The sequence below is a fragment of the Chenopodium quinoa genome, unplaced genomic scaffold (assembly GCF_001683475.1).
Source record: "Chenopodium quinoa cultivar QQ74 unplaced genomic scaffold, ASM168347v1, whole genome shotgun sequence".
Lineage (NCBI taxonomy): Eukaryota > Viridiplantae > Streptophyta > Magnoliopsida > Caryophyllales > Amaranthaceae > Chenopodium > Chenopodium quinoa.
The window spans coordinates 793,919-811,392 of record NW_018744249.1 but is presented as its reverse complement, the minus strand read 5'-3'; the positions used below and the strand labels follow the sequence as shown (position 1 = coordinate 811,392).

The following is a 17,474-nucleotide window of genomic DNA, read 5'->3' as shown; positions in this document are numbered from 1 at the left end:
CTAGGATTAATTTGATAGGAAAGTGTATTGACGATGACATTTCGCTCCTCATCAGGCTTCAATGTTAGAAACAAGGCCAGAACCTTGTCCCATACCTAACAGACTCGAATGGCACTCGTCCGGTCCTAGGCCGCTTGAGCTGAGCCGGGCAATTCTGTTATGCAATGATGCGGATGATTGTGGACGGCTTCCTGCTTAAAGTTGGAACTAATCAACCAACCGTCCAGGGGCAGACATAGCCAACACATCCGACATATCAAAAGAGCACCCAAAGCAAAATTGCAAAATTCAAAAATGGTAAAAATTGAAGAGAATTGAACTAAGGTTGCAAAGAAAACCGACTCAGTCGGCATAGGTATATATTAAAATAAAATGTGCAAATGTTAGCCGGACCCATGTCCGGTGAAAAAAGATACATCAAATGCACGGCACGCAGGGCGGACAAAGTTGAAGACATAAAGCTTTAAGACTGAGGCTTAGCCGGGTCCTTAGAGACGGCTTCTGAAGCAAGAGGGACTATCTCTTGATTTTCATCCTGATTCTCTCCTCTATATGACTCGATCTCCGCCTGCATGGCTTCAATCTTCTTCTTGGCCCACTCCTCATAAGGCTCCGGAGCCGGATGGTTTGATTCCTGCGCCTCAATGGCAAGATAAATGTACTTATAGGCAAGCTCCCAGACGGTATATTCCGTGTCCGGATGTACTAGAGACCAAGCCATTTTCATTCTGTTGACGCAGTCTTGCTCATTATCTTCAATGAACCGGCTCTGTTCAGCTTCCAGCGTGGTTTGGAAGTTCTGACTGGCAGCAGCCGCCTCCTTCTTCAGGCGGACGTTGTCAAACAGGAGCGAAGAATTCTCCTTCTTGGTTAGTTCCAGAAGCTTGATAGAATCTGACGCCTTCTTTGCCTCTGCCTCAGCATTCTCCTTCTCCGCCTGGAGTTGCGGAGCTTTATGTTGGCTTCATTGAGAGACTTCTGGAGCGCTTTGATGGAGTCCGCTTGTTGCATGATTATGCCTTTAGTTTTCAATTCATGCATGATCATGGAATATTTGGCAATGTTATGAGCATTGGACGCAACCTGTTTAGCCCGTCTTACCTCCTCACACTTACAGGCATAGGCTTTCTTGAGCCCCTCCACGAGTAGCATTGACTGCAAAAGTCCAAGCGGTGTTAAGAGAGGTCAGTCGATATAAAAAGATAATAAATATTCAGTTGAGAAACATCATACATCAGCCAAGTCGGCCATGACCCGGTCGACATTGAAGGTGTTGATCCCTGGGATCGCCTCCTTTTCCTCTCTAGGGACGGCCTTCAGCATGGCCCGGGCGTACTGCTGTACATCCGGCCAGCGAGGGGAGAGATCTGCACCAGAAAAAGATGGTGAGAAGGCTACATACTTCCATCCTATTGACTGCCAGCAGCCAGAAGTGTCTTCTGGCTGGAGTTGGGAGTGCGACTTGACCCGCATGGGCTTGCCAAGCAAAGAAGGGTTGAAGGGATCATTTGTACCTTGGGATATTGGCTGAGGGTCATGACTGCCCTTAACTGGTAAAGAGGCGCCGGATGACCTAAGCGGTGTAGTCTCCTTGGATGCCTCTGGGACATCCGGCTGCCTGGCAGATAGGTCGAATCCCAGACCAAGGTTTTTGACATATTTACCCCCAACCGTCAGCCGGTTGGGAACTGTCTGGGAGGAAGTCTTCCTCGCCGTATTTTGGGTAGCCGGCTCCTCCCCAGGCCGAGGCCTTATCAACTTTAGAGGGAGCGGGGCACCTTGCTCCCATCCTGAAATAACATACAAAAAGGTCAGCCGGCACGAAGTCAAATGGAAGTTGAAGGAAAAAGAAAGGAAAAGCAGCATACCTTATTTTTTGCCGCCTGGGCGGCAAGTTTCTTCTCCGCATTTTCTTTGCGGATTTCTTTGGCAGATTTAGCCGGTGTTTTTTCTGCTGACAACATGGCTAAGGCTCACACTGCAAAAAAGAACCCATCTGGTTAGAAGAGTTGAGAAAGCATATCATGTACAAACGGCAAAACGAGATCAAGCACTAGTGCAACCTACGTTTTTCAAACTGAGTGCTAAGTTTACAGGCGGACATGAATGCCTCATCACGAAGGAATTCGTGCTTTGGTACCCAATTCTTGGGTACGCTTATTAACTCTCCATTAGAAAGGGTGGTTGTGGTTTGTTCAAAAAACCCCGCCTCAATTATCCTCTCGTAGTCCTCATCCGGGACTCGAGGCTTTTTACATTTGTGACCCAGGAGGTCTGGCTTCTGGTTGTATGTCCTATACTCCCGATTTTCTTCCTTGGTGGGAGCCGAAACCAGATAAAACCAGTTCTTCCAGTCTGACCACTTGGACGGCTTGTCCAGGGTAATCAGATACTGAGGGTATGTGGTCAGTGTATACCAGGCTCTCCACCCACCTGGGCTCCGACTCAAATAATGCATATGGGCAAAGGCCTCCCAGCCGGGGTTAATGTTCTGCATTTCGCAGGCGACAATGTAGCCCGAAATGTTAACCCAGGAATTGGGGGTTAACTACCAAATACCCAGACCATACCCTCTAAGAATGGCCTTGATGGTGTTGTGCAAAGGGAAGCGAAGACCGGCTAGGAACGCCGCCTCATAACAGTCGAAATACCCGTCGGAATTCGGCTGATCGTCTTCCCAGACTATAGTGCCCATCTCAGGCGACACGATTATTCTCCGATCTTCTCCAAGAGGATGTATTTTGACAAAGTCCTCTAAGTTTCTGGCCATTCTGGCCCTATCTTTTGCAGAGACGGCAATAAGGAAATTAAAGGATCGCCCTTATTGTTCCATGTGGGCCTCTCCTCCTCGCTATCCGCATCCGGTGTAAGAAGGCTGCTACTACTGCCGCTTTGCTCTGAACCGGATGAGGAGGCGATCTCTTCACCGCTCGCGTTCTCTGAAGGGTTTTCCTGTTCAACCCTGGATGGAGAGGCGGCATCTTCACCGCCTTTCTAACCCAACCCCAGTATTCCATCACTGGGAGTGCTTGGGGTGCCATGCGGAGATCCCCTTGTCATCTCAGCCTGATTAGAGTCAGGCGGCAATTCTTTAGAGGTTTCCCCTCTGTACTCTAGATCAACGACTGTTTTCCTAGTTTGAGCCATTGCGTCCTGCACAGAGACAGAGACGGTCGATTTTGGAGATGAACAAGGAGAGTCCCAGTACCCAAAGGCGGCACCCCCATTCCTAGACTCAGCTGTACCAGGAGACCGGCTGACCTATAAATCGTGGTGTGCCATGTGTATGTTGGGTGAGCCCATTATTCTAACAATATATACAGCTGGGAAAATTTAAAAACCTCTAAAAAAGCAAGGAACAGAGGCGTTACCTTCTAGTTGATAGAAGAAGTTGGAGATTGTTGACCAAAGATACCCTAGACGGTATCACTTTGAATAGACTGCAAATTGGCAAAAGAAAGCAAGGTTAATTACCAATGTCACCATGCGGGAGGGGCAAATGATTGGGGTAAAATTACCCCTGCCACGTGGCCCAATGAGGGCCTGACACGTGTCACCCTCATACAGGCCCCAAGGGATCCAATCAGAGGATGCCACGTGGCATTGAACCCCCAATGGGGGAGTAGATTCTCATCTGCTATAAATAGAGGAATCATCCTCATTTATTGGTATTCATAAATACATACACAAATCCCGAGCAATATTAATTGCGGAATCTCCCTGAATCAGAGATAAACACCCATTTTACTTTTCGCACGCTTACCCATCCGGAATCATACTAACTTGATCTTCGGAGGCGGAACTCCACCCAACCAGAGTTTCGTGGTTTTGCAGGTACAGAAGTCAGGCGCTCATACCCAGTATTGTAACTCTCCTGAGGGACTAAAATACCCGAAACACACACTGTAACCAGCGGGTACATGTAGTAAGTATACAGTAACGAACCTTGCCTTTATCTTGCCGTTAACAATTTTGTTAGTGGGACCCACTTTCCATTTATTAATATTTTTTATCGATTTGCGTGTTGGTAAATGTTCCGTTTAAGGTTTTGTGGACTATTTTGGCTCTTAAGGGTCCAAATTGAGCTCAGATTTGACAATAAAATAACGTAAATGCCTCGTTTTACATATTAAAAATGTAAACACGCAAGTCGAGACATTTTTAATACGCAACACGATGCATTTATGTTATTTTTTTTTTTTGCCAAATCTGAACTCAATTTGGTCCCTTAAGGACCAAAATAGCACCCAAGACCTTTAATAGAACATTTTCCAACACGCAAATCGATAAAAATATATTAAAAAATAAAAAGTGAAATCCACTAACGAAATTTGTTTACGGCGGGATAACGACAAGTTTATAGTATAGTAACTAAATGTACCTGTGGGTTACAGCAGAGAAAGTGATATATGGAGGGGAACAATGTAGAATAGTGAAATAAGGAGGGTAATTACGTAGAAAAACCCTTATTATTATTATTATTATTATTATTATTATTATTATTATTATTATTATTATTTATTTATTTATTTATTTTTAAGAAGAGCAGAGTAGATTTCAACAGAGCAGCTCAAAAGAACAGGGCTACAATATCTGAAAATCCGATCCGTATTCGATTTGAAATCAATTTCGGATTGGATATTCGATCCGAAAAAATCGGATATCCAATTCGATATCCGAAAAAAATACCCAACCAGCAAACCTTAAATACCCCGAAGGCCCAAATACCCCCAATGACCCAAACCAACAAACCCTAAATCAAAACCCTTGAATCCCATTGCCCCTCTATCTCTCTCCTCTCAAATCTCTTTCTGTAATTCATCCTCACCGCCCCTCTCTCTCTCTTCTCTTTCACCATCCTCTTAGATCTCACTCATCTCAGTAAGGACTGCAGCCCCACCACCCCTCTTTATCTCTTCTCTCTATCTTCTCCTTCAATCTCTGCAACCCACCGCACCACCAGCTTCCCATCTCGCTCTCCTTCGATCCTCACGGCTGCTTTACTAGCAACCCTCCTCCAACCATAGTCATCAACAACCGCAATAACAACCGCCACCGTTCGGGTCATTGCTCCCTCGAGCTTCCAACCCGCAATACCGACGACGACCCTCTTCTCAACTTCATTTCAATGACAATTAATATTTCTTTGTTTTGTATTTAGATTTGTGTAAAAAAATTTTGTTTTGTAATTGGTTTGTGTATAGTTTCTTTGTTTTGTAATTTGTGAAAATTATTTGTTGCATTTTTAAATTTCTAGTCTATTTGATCTTTTTCTTGTTATTCTGGTTGTTCAAGTAGTTACAATGTTTTTTTTTTTTTTTTTTTTTTGGAGAACAGTTGCAATGAATTATTTATTTTTAGAGAATTGATGCAAAATTAATTTAATTTACCATTAAATAATTTTTTTATTACCATTAAATTATTATTTATATAATATAATATTATTAAAAGGGTCCGATATTGGATATTAAGTTATCGGATCCGAATTTTTGGATATCCGAAAATTTTCGAATCGGATACGGATAGGCAATATAGGAATTTTGGGATACGGATATCCGAATCGACACTCAGTTTCGGATCGGATATCCGATCTGTGTTCACCCCTAAGAAGAAGATCGAGTTTAGGAGGAAAAATTTCCTCCAATAAAAATTCTAATTTAGTACTTTTTCCGTTTTATTATAATCGCAACACTAAGGCTCTGTTCTTTTGAGCTTCTGGGCAGAGTAGAGTAGAGCAGGGATTAACAAAGTAGAGTAGATTTTAGGAGAGTATAGCAGATTTCAACAGGGCAGGGCAGGGCTTCCACACATTACAGAGCAGAGCAGCTCATAAGAACAAGACCTAAGTGTTGCACAAAGTTTTAGGAAAATTATAATGTGGGGACCTAAAGGGAAATTTCATAATATTCGTATAAAGTATAAATAGTGGAGGTATATTAGAAATAATAAAAAAAAATAGTATAAATGGAGTTGGTATGAGAGAAAAATAATAAAATAGTAATGAATTCTTATAGAAGTGTTGCAATTATTATGAAACGAATGTAAAAGAAAAATAGAAAAATATTACGATTATTACGAATTGGTAGTATGCCTAAGCTTTGTTTAAAACAAAAAAAAAAAAAAAAAAAAAAAAAAAAAAAAAAAAAAAAAAAAAAAAACCTCAAACTCGACAACTCAAATATCTGCGGCCCAGCATAGCGTGCACCCTAATTTGGGCTGCTCAAGACTTCCAAGTTCCAATATAAAATCCCTCCTCAAGTTGTTCTCAATCACCACAAACTCAGAAACCCTAATTTCTTCTTCAACTTATCCTTCATTCATCTTACCCTTTCTCAATCTCTTTCGATTTTCATATTCTGAGCCTGAATATGATGATATTTCATGTCGCCCCAGTCTTACAAGCATCTCAATTAGATGCTTTAATATGGTGATTGACCATTTGAATCTGATTCTTGCTTTTTCTTATGCAATTCAAACATTTTATTTTTCGATTTATTTTTCAGAATTGCAAGGAGATGTGAGGATATACTTTACCCAATATATTTTTCTGAATTCAAATTGATGAATTCTTTTTACATGCACTACCATCTGATCTCTCTTGCGTTTTTCAACCAATTTAATTTTTTTTTTTAATTTCAAAATAAATTTATTTGTGTAATCAATGATGAAATTTTATCTAATACCTAATTCTCTTGCGATTATTATTCAATAAAATGAGCGGAATCAATGATTTGAGATTACACAAAAAATATGATTTGCAAACAATTTTATTTTTATTAAATCAAATGCAGTCAATGATGAAAAATTATCCGAAATATTCCTGAGTTAATTTCAGTGATTAATCGTATAAATATTCACCATCTTTCGGCTGAGATTGCACAAATTAATTAATTAATTTTAATTTTTATTATATTGCCCAAGGTATCTAGTGCTTAACTTCCTTGTAGTTGGGTGCTTCGTTTTGTTGGGCAAAAATTGTGAACAGATATTGCGACACAGATTGCTTCATAATTTCACGGGCTTTCTGTTACTTATTTCTCTGTTTACATTTCGTTTTGTCGACTTAAGTCTTTACTTTGTACTTGTTCGGGATTAATTGTTGCGTTGATAGTGTAATTTGAATTGGTAATGTCACAATTAAATCGTGACGAGTAGTGACAAGGGTCTGAAGTTTGACTCTTTGGCTATATTGAAGTGCCTTAGGGATGAATGCAGCACCCGGTAATAAACCCATGCTTGTATTTGAATTCTGCTTATTATGAGTAAGCAGAGGTTATGAGTTTGGAACATTTTGGATGTTGATTGAACTAATTTATCTTATTTGTGTACTTGTAACAGTTGGAAGTGACTTGCTTCACTGGGCACATTGATGTAGTATGACTCCACTCGAACTAGTCCGGACCTGATTAGACTGGATCAAACCAGATATAGTCACTCCCATTAGATTAGATTAAATCAATCTAGATTTAGTCACTTTGATCCGATTAGGCTGGATCAAACCAGATTTAGCAACTTGAATTGACACTTCTATGTATAATTTGACTAATAATCCAAGGGTTCTTTAATTATGGACATAATCCTAATATCTGTATTTTGATTAAGTAAATGTGATTAACTTTGACATTTAGGGCTTCTGCTAAATACTAATTTTAATTCAAAACCAAAATAAGGTTTTGAGAAACTCATGCTATACTGTATCAATTATCAAAAATATCAATCAATAACCGAATTTATGATACTCCACCAAATACTAATTTTGTAAATTTGAGTTTTTAAAAACCTGGAGAGAAGGAAAGGACAGCAGTAGGATAATTTTTCTTCTAAAATTCTATGACTTCAGTAATTTAAAAAGTATACAGATTCATAATACCATGATTAAGGACATTAATCAACCAGTTATGTGACTCTTTGGCTGATTAAGGACATAACTAACCAGTTATTTGACTCTTTTGCAAATGCAGAAACAACCAAAAGTTGAATGTTGCAAAATCAGCCGAAAGTTTCAAAATTGACAATGGAATTTGTTGACCGAAAGTTAAATGCATTCTGTTATCGAAAACAAACTCTTGATACCACTCCAAGGGGTTGAAAAGCATATCTGCTTCCTAGGAGTTCGAGAATATGTTTTAACGACTATCAACCTTGCACCAAATGTGTTGTAAAATAAGGTGTATTTCAAGAATACAACAAGAAGTAAACAAGAACAAAAGCAAAGAGGAAATTCGGTGTGGCGTGAAGAATCACTGCCTTTGAAAACGAATTCCGGCGCAACCAGGGTGCACAATTATAATCGTCGGATCGTTCTCTAAGGTTACACACCACTCTCACATTAAGACACTTTAGAGTGAGAGGTGGAGTCTATGAAAACTTATGCCCAAAGAGAGAATGTGTTTAGCTTGTATTTTTTCAAGTGTGTTTCAAGTCACATTTTAGAAAAAATCATCCTTCAATTCAATTTATATTGAAGGATGGAGGAAGATGGAAGATCATAGAGTCAATAAAATCAGAAAAAACATGGTGAGTTAATCACCATAAAAACCTTTTAAGTAGGGGGTTACAAGAAATCAAACCAAAGAAGAATCCAAGGAAACTGTTGATGTCCAACGTCCTCTCGCGCCCAATCGGGCGGATCTCGCCTAGTAGGGCGACGGAACTCCAGATTTCACGATTGCTCTCGCGCCCGGTCGGACGCCCGGATCAAACTACCTTGAATTTCCTTTCTTTATTCCAACAATCCCCCACTAAAGGAAGGGAAGATAAGCCAACAAAATATGAGAATGAGCAACATATTGGGCATAAGAGGAGTTTAATATGTAACACTTAGATATTACATAAGTAATTTGAAATCTATGTGCTTAGTGAAATGAGGCAATGAGCTACAAGTAAAAGGGTGGATAGAACCTTGAAACCCTTAGACTCTTGATCATGGAGTGGACTAACCTTGAAACTCCAAGATTTAACTCAAGATCCCCACAACACATACATCACTCCAAAATTTACATAGACTCCACAAAGAGATATGCTCTTTTATAGCCAAACATATTCACCTTAGGTCTAGTGGAGGCTCTAGAAAATCCACCCAAATTTTCCATAGAAGATGGCTAGTCTTCACAACCACATAGGTGAATCACAAACACTTCTCAAAGCACTTAGTCAATGGGGTTAAAGTATGTTCATAAGAACTTAACAAATACTACATTGTAGCAATTAACCCCCACAAGACCATGGATTCATTAAGAGCTTAATGCTCAACCTCACAATAATCATCAACAACGGTGACTCCAAAGTTTTAGTGCGTCACTCAAACATTTCGATTCATTAAGAGTCAAAGGACTCAATCTCAAGCGGTGGATCAATCAAGTGCGTTTCAAATAGCACTAACCTAAATGGTTTATTGTTCCATTAAGAACTCAAAGGAGCTCAACCTCAATCAAGCATTACAACACATGCCATAGGGATAGGAAAGTAATGCTTTTAATCTTTCCACATGGGCTTAAGGCCTATCCCCATCAACATTTTTCACAGATTATCAAGGATTGTTACATGTCCCAAATTTCCTTACCATAGTGCACAATTATTTTTGCTAGAATACTTTTCCAATAAGGAAAACTAGCATGTTATCAACATCAACTTAATTTGCACAAATGGTTTAGAGTAATTTGTCACATTTACCATTAAGTGAACAAAGTAACAAGACAACCCAAACCTTGAAATTCCAAACATTTATTCGATCAAGTCCAATCCGTGAAAATAACATAGTCGTCGCATTAGTGAACATACTTCATCGACCACCGATCTCCAACACTTGCCTTTCCAGAAATTTTGAACAACCTTTCCTGGAAGCTAGTGTATTTACAACCTTTGTACCTAAAAAGATACTTAGTAAAAGATGAAGAAAAATTAAACAACGTTAATCATCCACTAATAAAATTTGTAAAATATTGCACTATAATCATTTCACATATGTATGCTATATATGTTAAAATAAATTGCAGTGCATGGTCATTATTTACCACATTGCTAAACGTACTAGCATACTCCACTCAAGACGTACTTTAAGACCTCTTTAAAGCACACATGATTCATGCTAATACAAAACATATTCCAGTCAAATGATGACATGAACAACAAATATCATATCATTGCAAAAAGTTTCCAATCACGAAACATGTATGACACTTTGGAAAAACCAAAAAATCATAATAATAATAATAATTATTCGCTCTCAAAATAATATAACACATGTCATATTCAAATTCGTGAAAATTTCTTAACATATTGGAAAGATTAGGAAGTTCAAACAAGTTATTAGCTACAATTACACATGTGATTCTCAACATCACCACATTACTCACATTGTAGAAATAACACAAGAATATATTACCTTGAATCAAGTAGTGAGAAGAAAACTTAGTCATAAGTATTGGATTCTCACAAGGTACTTAACCAAACTCTTGTACCACCTCCTAGGAATAATCTCAAGTCAACTCACACTTGAATTTTCAACTCACATTTCTTATCTTCAACATGGAACTCCCTAACCAACTCATTTAAGTCACCACTTAGAAGCCTTAACAAACTTCAATCACCAAAGGAAAACTTATCATCAAGGACAAGGATTCAAAATAAGTCATCTAAGTAAGACCTACATTGTTCCATTAAGACAAGAAAAACAAAACAACCTTTACTCACAAGTTTAGCCTTGACCACTTCCAACTACACTTAGTGAATTGGCGTTAAAAAACTTTAGAAGAAATATTAGAAGACACACTCCATAAAAAATAGGAGAACTTTAAGCATGTTAAAAAAGATCTAACTTATCCTCAACAGTTTCCTCCAAGATACACAATCACTCACATCATCAATTCTTTAAGTTAAGGAAACACTCTTCAAACATAGAGTTATCAAAATAACAAAACAAGGCAAACAATTAATAGTTTTTGGCATAACTAGTCACTTTCATGCTTTGCATCAAATAATTAATGCCTCTTATTCCTCTTATAATCAACTTGTTTACTCAATAAACAAAATATGTCATATAGATGGGAATATAGCAATAAAGAGACATGAGAATTCCAATATGCATAGCCAATCACTTGTCACTTAAATATGACATAACGCATAGAATTGCTAAAAAAAACGAATTATTATTGTAAAGGATGCCAGATGCCAAATAATGTAGTACATGGAGATAACCCGAAAAACATACAACATTCACATACAAACCAAGACTTTGAGTCCAACACTTATTCTCATATTATACTTTTCCCCCACATTGGACGATAGAAGTATTCAACTAAGTATTGAAATTAGACATGGTAAACTATACTCCTTTCACATGGGACATATAAGAACTAAAATCTTACTACTAAATTCTTTACACTCATAGAATCATAACCCCTACATGCCAAAGTTAAGTCTAAAAACAAAACATAGTTGATTATGGAGGAAAGAATATGCGAATATACCTCCATGGTGCCCCTAAAAATTTACCATAGCGATCAATGATGAACAACCCAATGACCACCACTTGTAGTGATTGTGCATCCACTAAGTATTCTGAGCTTCTTGAAGCACATTTGGATCCATATTCCTTACTTGAATCATACATGTGGAGATTTACTAGACATATCATCAAAAGAAATAAAAATCTTAAGAATTATTATTCCACATATGAAGAAACCAATATTAGTTTCTTCATACAAGTGCCAAAATAAACAAATTTAATCAAGTAAGAACAATCAAGTGCAAAAACATGAAATAATACATCTACTACACTTGAAACATACAACTCTCTTAAGGTGGGCACTGAGGAGTAATCTAAAATTTTGAATTAAAAGAAAAACACTAATAATTCAAAATATTACACCAAAAGGTCAATATAACTTATTAGTTAACACACCAAAACGTCAACAATAGCCACAAAAAGAATTTCATCAGGAGTAAAATAAATATTAGTAGTCATGTTTTAACCAATAAACACAAAAAGAGTTGTATAACACAACTACGGGTTACAATGCAGGAAGTAACAACTATAGCAAAATATTCTCCTATGGAGCAATACATATATAACTCTTCACAAAAAAATCAAACAATTCCCATTCAAGAACTTTCATACCTAAAATTTGATAAAACTTACACAAGTTCAAGACATATGGAAATATGTAAACATTTGAGCATGAACAAAGTTTTCACAAGCATGACATATACATATCAACGTATATATATGCTAAAACTAATAATATTTGATAACATACTCTACGTAACACAATATTCATGGTAAAGTTTATAAAATCTACAGCTTAACAAGTCTTAAAAATTAACCATAAATTATCTATCAACAAAGGCATGTAAATATTAGGTACTCACCATATTGCTAATAGAAATTAATCTAAAACAAAAGCCCTAACATATACTTTCTCAATGAACAAAACAATACCTATGTTAAGAAGAACCAACAAATTTGTAAATAAAATCAATTAACATATTTCTAAGTACTAAGTTCAAACCACAACCATAGAACAAAGACATAGAAATGGTCATGATGACGCTTGACAAGCCGTCGAAGTGGAGTAATTGGAAGAGCAAATTTTACTTAGTCTCCTCCCCCTCCCTTCGCCTGAATCGACTGCTTCGTCGTTATAATACCCAGCCGGCCCTCCTAGGGAAAAAATGCGCCCTTCCCCGCGTGCCGGAGGAGGCCTGGACGCAAATAATGGAGGCAGGGCTATTCTAAAGGACCACCATGCTCTTAGAGGACGGATCCGAAATAATTGTACCCGGAAACTGGGTACCCTATCCGGACTGGCTAAGGGATGTGGCCTTAGCACTATGTTTAGCAGACGTATGTTGACTGATAACCAGCACTTTTTGCCGTCTGTATCGTTCTGGAATAGCATTTGACTTTTGATTCTTTTTGCAGAGAAAGGAATAGAGATGGTGCCTCCTGAGAAGACGCTTGCTAAATCTGCTACTCAGATCCGGAAGGATCAGGTGGAAAAGAAAAGGGCTTAACTGGCGGCTAAAGACGATGGGGTAAGCTCCGATTAAGCTCTTTTTACCGTTTGTATATTTTAGTTGTCAACAAAGTTACTAACCGGTTATGTTCTATTTCAGGCGGGGAGTAAGAATGTTCCTCTCCCTATCTCGAAAATGGTAAAAAGGACGGTTGAGGTGCCTCCTCAACCTCCTTCCAAGACAAGGAGGATTACGGCTGCCCCTATCTCGTCCGGGAGACCGCCTGTAGCTGACAGGCCAACTTCGGCGGGCAAAAGCTTGAAAAATCTTGGTCTCAATACTAAGACGGTCGATCTAGAGGTTAGGGAGGCGAAGACTCCCTTAAGCCGGATGCAAGCTACAACGACCGGTTCTAATGAGGCTGGGGGTGGGTTGACCCCTCAGCCTAAAAACGAAGGTATGGCTTTCACCTTTGACCCCCCTGGCCGCTTGGGCCTATGCGAGTCAAGTCCCAAGCTACCCAATCCGGGAATTCTTCCGGCAGCCGGCAGAATTTAGGTGCCGCCTATGCTCAGTACTTAACAAATAAATCTGTTGATGCAGATGCCTTTTCTCGTTGGCCTGACCTCCAACAATACACAAGGAGGATGCTGAGGACCATCACATGGTCCGAGAAGGAGGCAGTGCCGGGCGTGCACCATGTAAGACCCCAATAATTCTCTTACAGGTCTTACAGGTTATACAGGTCTTACAGGTTATACAAGTTTTACAGGTTATATAGGCTTCACAGGTTTTTTACAGGTTTTCTTTTAAAGAGAATTATTGGGATGTTACAAAGTGGTATCTGGGAGCTTAGGTTAGATTTAATTACCACTAAAGCCAATTAGTATGTCTTAGGCGCCTAACTAATTGACTAAGGATTTTGTATTTAAAAGTCAAAAATGATTTTAAATTTAATTGTGTTCGAACCAATTGTTTTAAATGTTTATAAAGTAATTTTGAAGGACGTTTTTCCAAAGTGAGCCAATTTTGGCAAATATTAACCAAAATGGTTGCGTGGCAAAAGTATTTACCAAACTAAGCTTCTAGGCTAAAACGCTGTCTCGGTCAGCGTTTTATGCCTGGGTTTTTTTTTTAAAAAAATCAACTTAAAAACGCTGTCTGGGACAGCGTCTTTGTTGTTGACCTTTTTTTTTAAAATTTTTGTAATTTCCTTTTATTTATAAAAATGTTTTTAAAAAACAAAAACAGTTATACCAAAGACGCTGTCCCAGACAGCGCTTTATGTACAAACTTCCTTGTACCTAAAACGCTGTCTCAGACAGCGTCTTATTTTCAACCTAAAACGCTGTCTGGGACAGCGTTTCTCTGCTGGTGTGCAAAACAGCAGCAGAATCAGCCTTTTGCCACTGATCTGCCACTTTCTTCTGCCCCCACCACCACCCCCTGCCATGATTCTTGCCACCACAATCCACCAACAACCCCCACCATCGACCACCATCTGCCACCACTTTTGACCTCCAACAACACTTCAACCAGCTCCACCACCAACCCCAACCATTCAACAACCGTCGATAACCACCCACCACAACCAACAACACTAAAACCACCATGAACAACCACATTAACCACCACGGGCCATCCTTTCTTCCCCATTTTCGACTATGGATTTCAAATGTCTGTTGTTTAATGTACATTAGCCCTGAAGGATCTATTTTGACTGACATAAATCCGATTTGGATAAATAAGCAAACAAAACTTCAAAACACAAACAGATTCATTCAACCAGCATGTCTTATATTGATAATGCAATCGTTATATACAACATTCCAGGAAAAAGGACAAAACAATGATACAATATGTTCACTACTCATCAATTTGGTGTAACCCTTCCCTAGCCTCACTGTCGTCCCTTCGTCTTGGACAACGCCGAGTATAATGGTGAATGGTGGTGAATGGGTTCCGGCGGGGGGGGGGGGGGGGGGGAGTAAGCTGGCTGGACGATGCGTCCTCTTGGGTTCTAAAGGGTGCAGAACTGTGGAAGATGTACTCCTCTGCCTCTGTGTGCGACGTAGGATCACCTCCACTGCTACTCTGGCCGGGGTCGAACCGCGAATGGATGGAGTGACCATCATCACCGTCCCGCTGTTGGATGAGATGACCGTGACCATGTCTGCGTAAGGAAGTCGCGGACATATCTCGCATCCGCTGGACCTGGGCTCTGGTGGGTCCGTCTATAAGGGCGAGGGACAGTGCATCATACATCGCCACCATATCCGCCGCCTGTAGTAATCATCGATCAGTCAAGTACATGATATTTAAAAAAGTTAAAAAATGAGGATGATAAGTATAGTAAAAGAAACTCACATATCCGCTAATGACGTCATGTGCCGGGTGGTAATGGGTGGACGGTGGTGTGTAGCTGGGGTTGATGAAACGGCGTGTGATAAGCCTGTACCACACCATGTACGGATCGTCATGATCCATAACGCCCTGCATGGGATAACCCTGAACGACATGACCCAACCGCTGCTCCCATAGCTGAAGATACTGCCAATGCTCCAGTGCCCAGTTTGTCTCCGTCTTTCCCCGACGGTCAATGTCGTGAAGGCGCACGACAGTGTCACAGTTCTGGGGAATAGGCTGCTGCAGTCCGAACTGTCGCATGACGCGGTCAGGTAGGTGACTCTCCACAACCTCGAAACAGATCAGGGGGACCCGGGCACGCCACTCTCCCTGATGCTCCAGTAGATGTGCAGGCATGACATCTATCAACTCCGGTACATACGGATCCCATGTGATCTGCAATAACACATCTTAAACAAGTTAGTCCACAATCAGTATACACAGTACCTAAATGATTACAAATGTCTTCAGAGTTTGTACCTGATCCTTAGTGAGTCGATCAAGGGCGTCTCGGTAGTATGGGAGACCCGTCGCCGCATGTGCCTGTGTGAGTCTGGGGACCATCCACCTGGGGCAACAAATTTGGTAAGTATGTTTACAAAATGAAATCGTATATGGGAAAAGAAATGACAATTGTTACAAACCTGCAACCGTAAGCCTCATCAGCTGCAGGGCGAGGCGGAGCGATGTACGGCTTATACTGGTCATCCTGGTCCCGCTGCCCCGGACGATGTACAGCAGGCCTACCTGGTCTTCCTACGTGGATGTGCTCCCAAGCCCATAGCTTCAATAGAAAAACACAAAACTATGTTAAATATGACATTACTCATTGCATAATTCGCTTGTGATAATATACATAGTATACCTGAAGCACAAACAGAGGTCCTCCAATCTCGAGCGCACCACTCCGTGAGGCTCTGCAAAGTTGGCGATACAACACCGCCAAAGAGGCACTACCCCAGCTGTATCCACGGATATGCTCCCAGTCGTGGTCTAACAGTTGTAGGTAAATAAGCTGCAAGTGGCTCCCGCTCTTGTTGCCGAACAACACGCCGGATATGAGGAAGAACAAGTACGCTCGAGCGTATCTCTGTACTGTGGCGTCATCGGCGTCCGCAGGCAAGCCCTGGAAAGTATCTCGTAACCAGACCGTCCTCAAGGCGGAGCCCCTAACATCGTTGGGACCCGGCTGCACCCCGAGAACCCGCACAACCAATCTAACGGGATCGACTAGAAATGATCCCGTCACCGCAGTCCCCTGTACTGGAAGGCGCGTCAGTATTGCCACGTCCCGCAATGTCACAATCGCCTCCCCAACTGGTAGGTGGAAGGAGTGCGTCTCCTGCCTCCATCTCTCCACTAACGCCGTGACAAGGTGTCGATCGATCTCCCTGAATCCCAAGCGATGTACACCGCCAAAGCCAGCGTACGTCACGTACTCAAGGCAGCGATCATGCACAACCCAGGGGGTCCGTAGTGCCTGCACTGTAGTGGCTTCGCTACGTCACCCTGAAAACACAGGGGCATTTATAAGTAACAAAAGATAGTACATCAAAGAATCCAAAAACGTTAAAGATGAATTATTACCGTCAGGTTCCATACGTCGACGCTCCGATGGGTGTCCTGTAGTGTCAGGACAGAAGGGTCAACAGGTCCGGGTGTCCTATCCCGTACGTCCATGATATCTGTTCATTGAAAACGTTACACACCAAACACTAACACAATATATTGAATACTAATTTCGATTGAAAGGCATAAACAGGAAATCTCGAACATCCAACGTACAAAATAAAATTCATCGAATTGAACACAATAACACATAATGTAGAAAATTATAACTGTTTCATCAAAATAATACCACTACATACTACTATATCAAATAACACATATACACTTAGGTCCTATGTTGGTCTAGATGGACAAGTAGTGCGGTTGTGACCTTGCTGGTGACAACGGCTGCATTTGGTTGGGGGCCGGTTGCTGTCATCCATCTCATTGCGTATGCGCTTCGACTCTGGACGACCTTTTCCACGTATCATTGTGCCGTCCGGAATGAGTTTAGGGCCTACGTACTGTGCCCACTGTGCCCAGGTTGTCTCGCAGGGGATCGG

At 40.5% G+C, this 17,474-nt stretch overlaps 1 protein-coding gene and 1 long non-coding RNA gene across 2 annotated transcripts; one reads left to right on the top strand and one right to left on the bottom strand.

Annotated features, from left to right (window-relative positions):
* Nucleotides 1-5,516: 5,516 nt before the first annotated feature.
* Nucleotides 5,517-7,627, top strand: LOC110694833. The gene is made up of 2 exons (XR_002505947.1): nt 5,517-7,221; nt 7,339-7,627. It is a non-coding gene; the product is annotated as an uncharacterized LOC110694833 (long non-coding RNA).
* A 6,670-nt stretch (nt 7,628-14,297) lies between these two features.
* LOC110694819 lies at nt 14,298-15,721 on the bottom strand. The gene is made up of 3 exons (XM_021871985.1): nt 15,325-15,721; nt 14,960-15,240; nt 14,298-14,715 (listed from the first exon to the last, which is right to left on the bottom strand). The coding sequence occupies exons 1-3, from the start codon at nt 15,718-15,720 to the stop codon at nt 14,298-14,300; spliced, it is 1,095 nt and encodes a 364-aa protein (XP_021727677.1). The 5' UTR covers nt 15,721.
* Between the last annotated feature and the right edge of the window lie 1,753 nt (nt 15,722-17,474).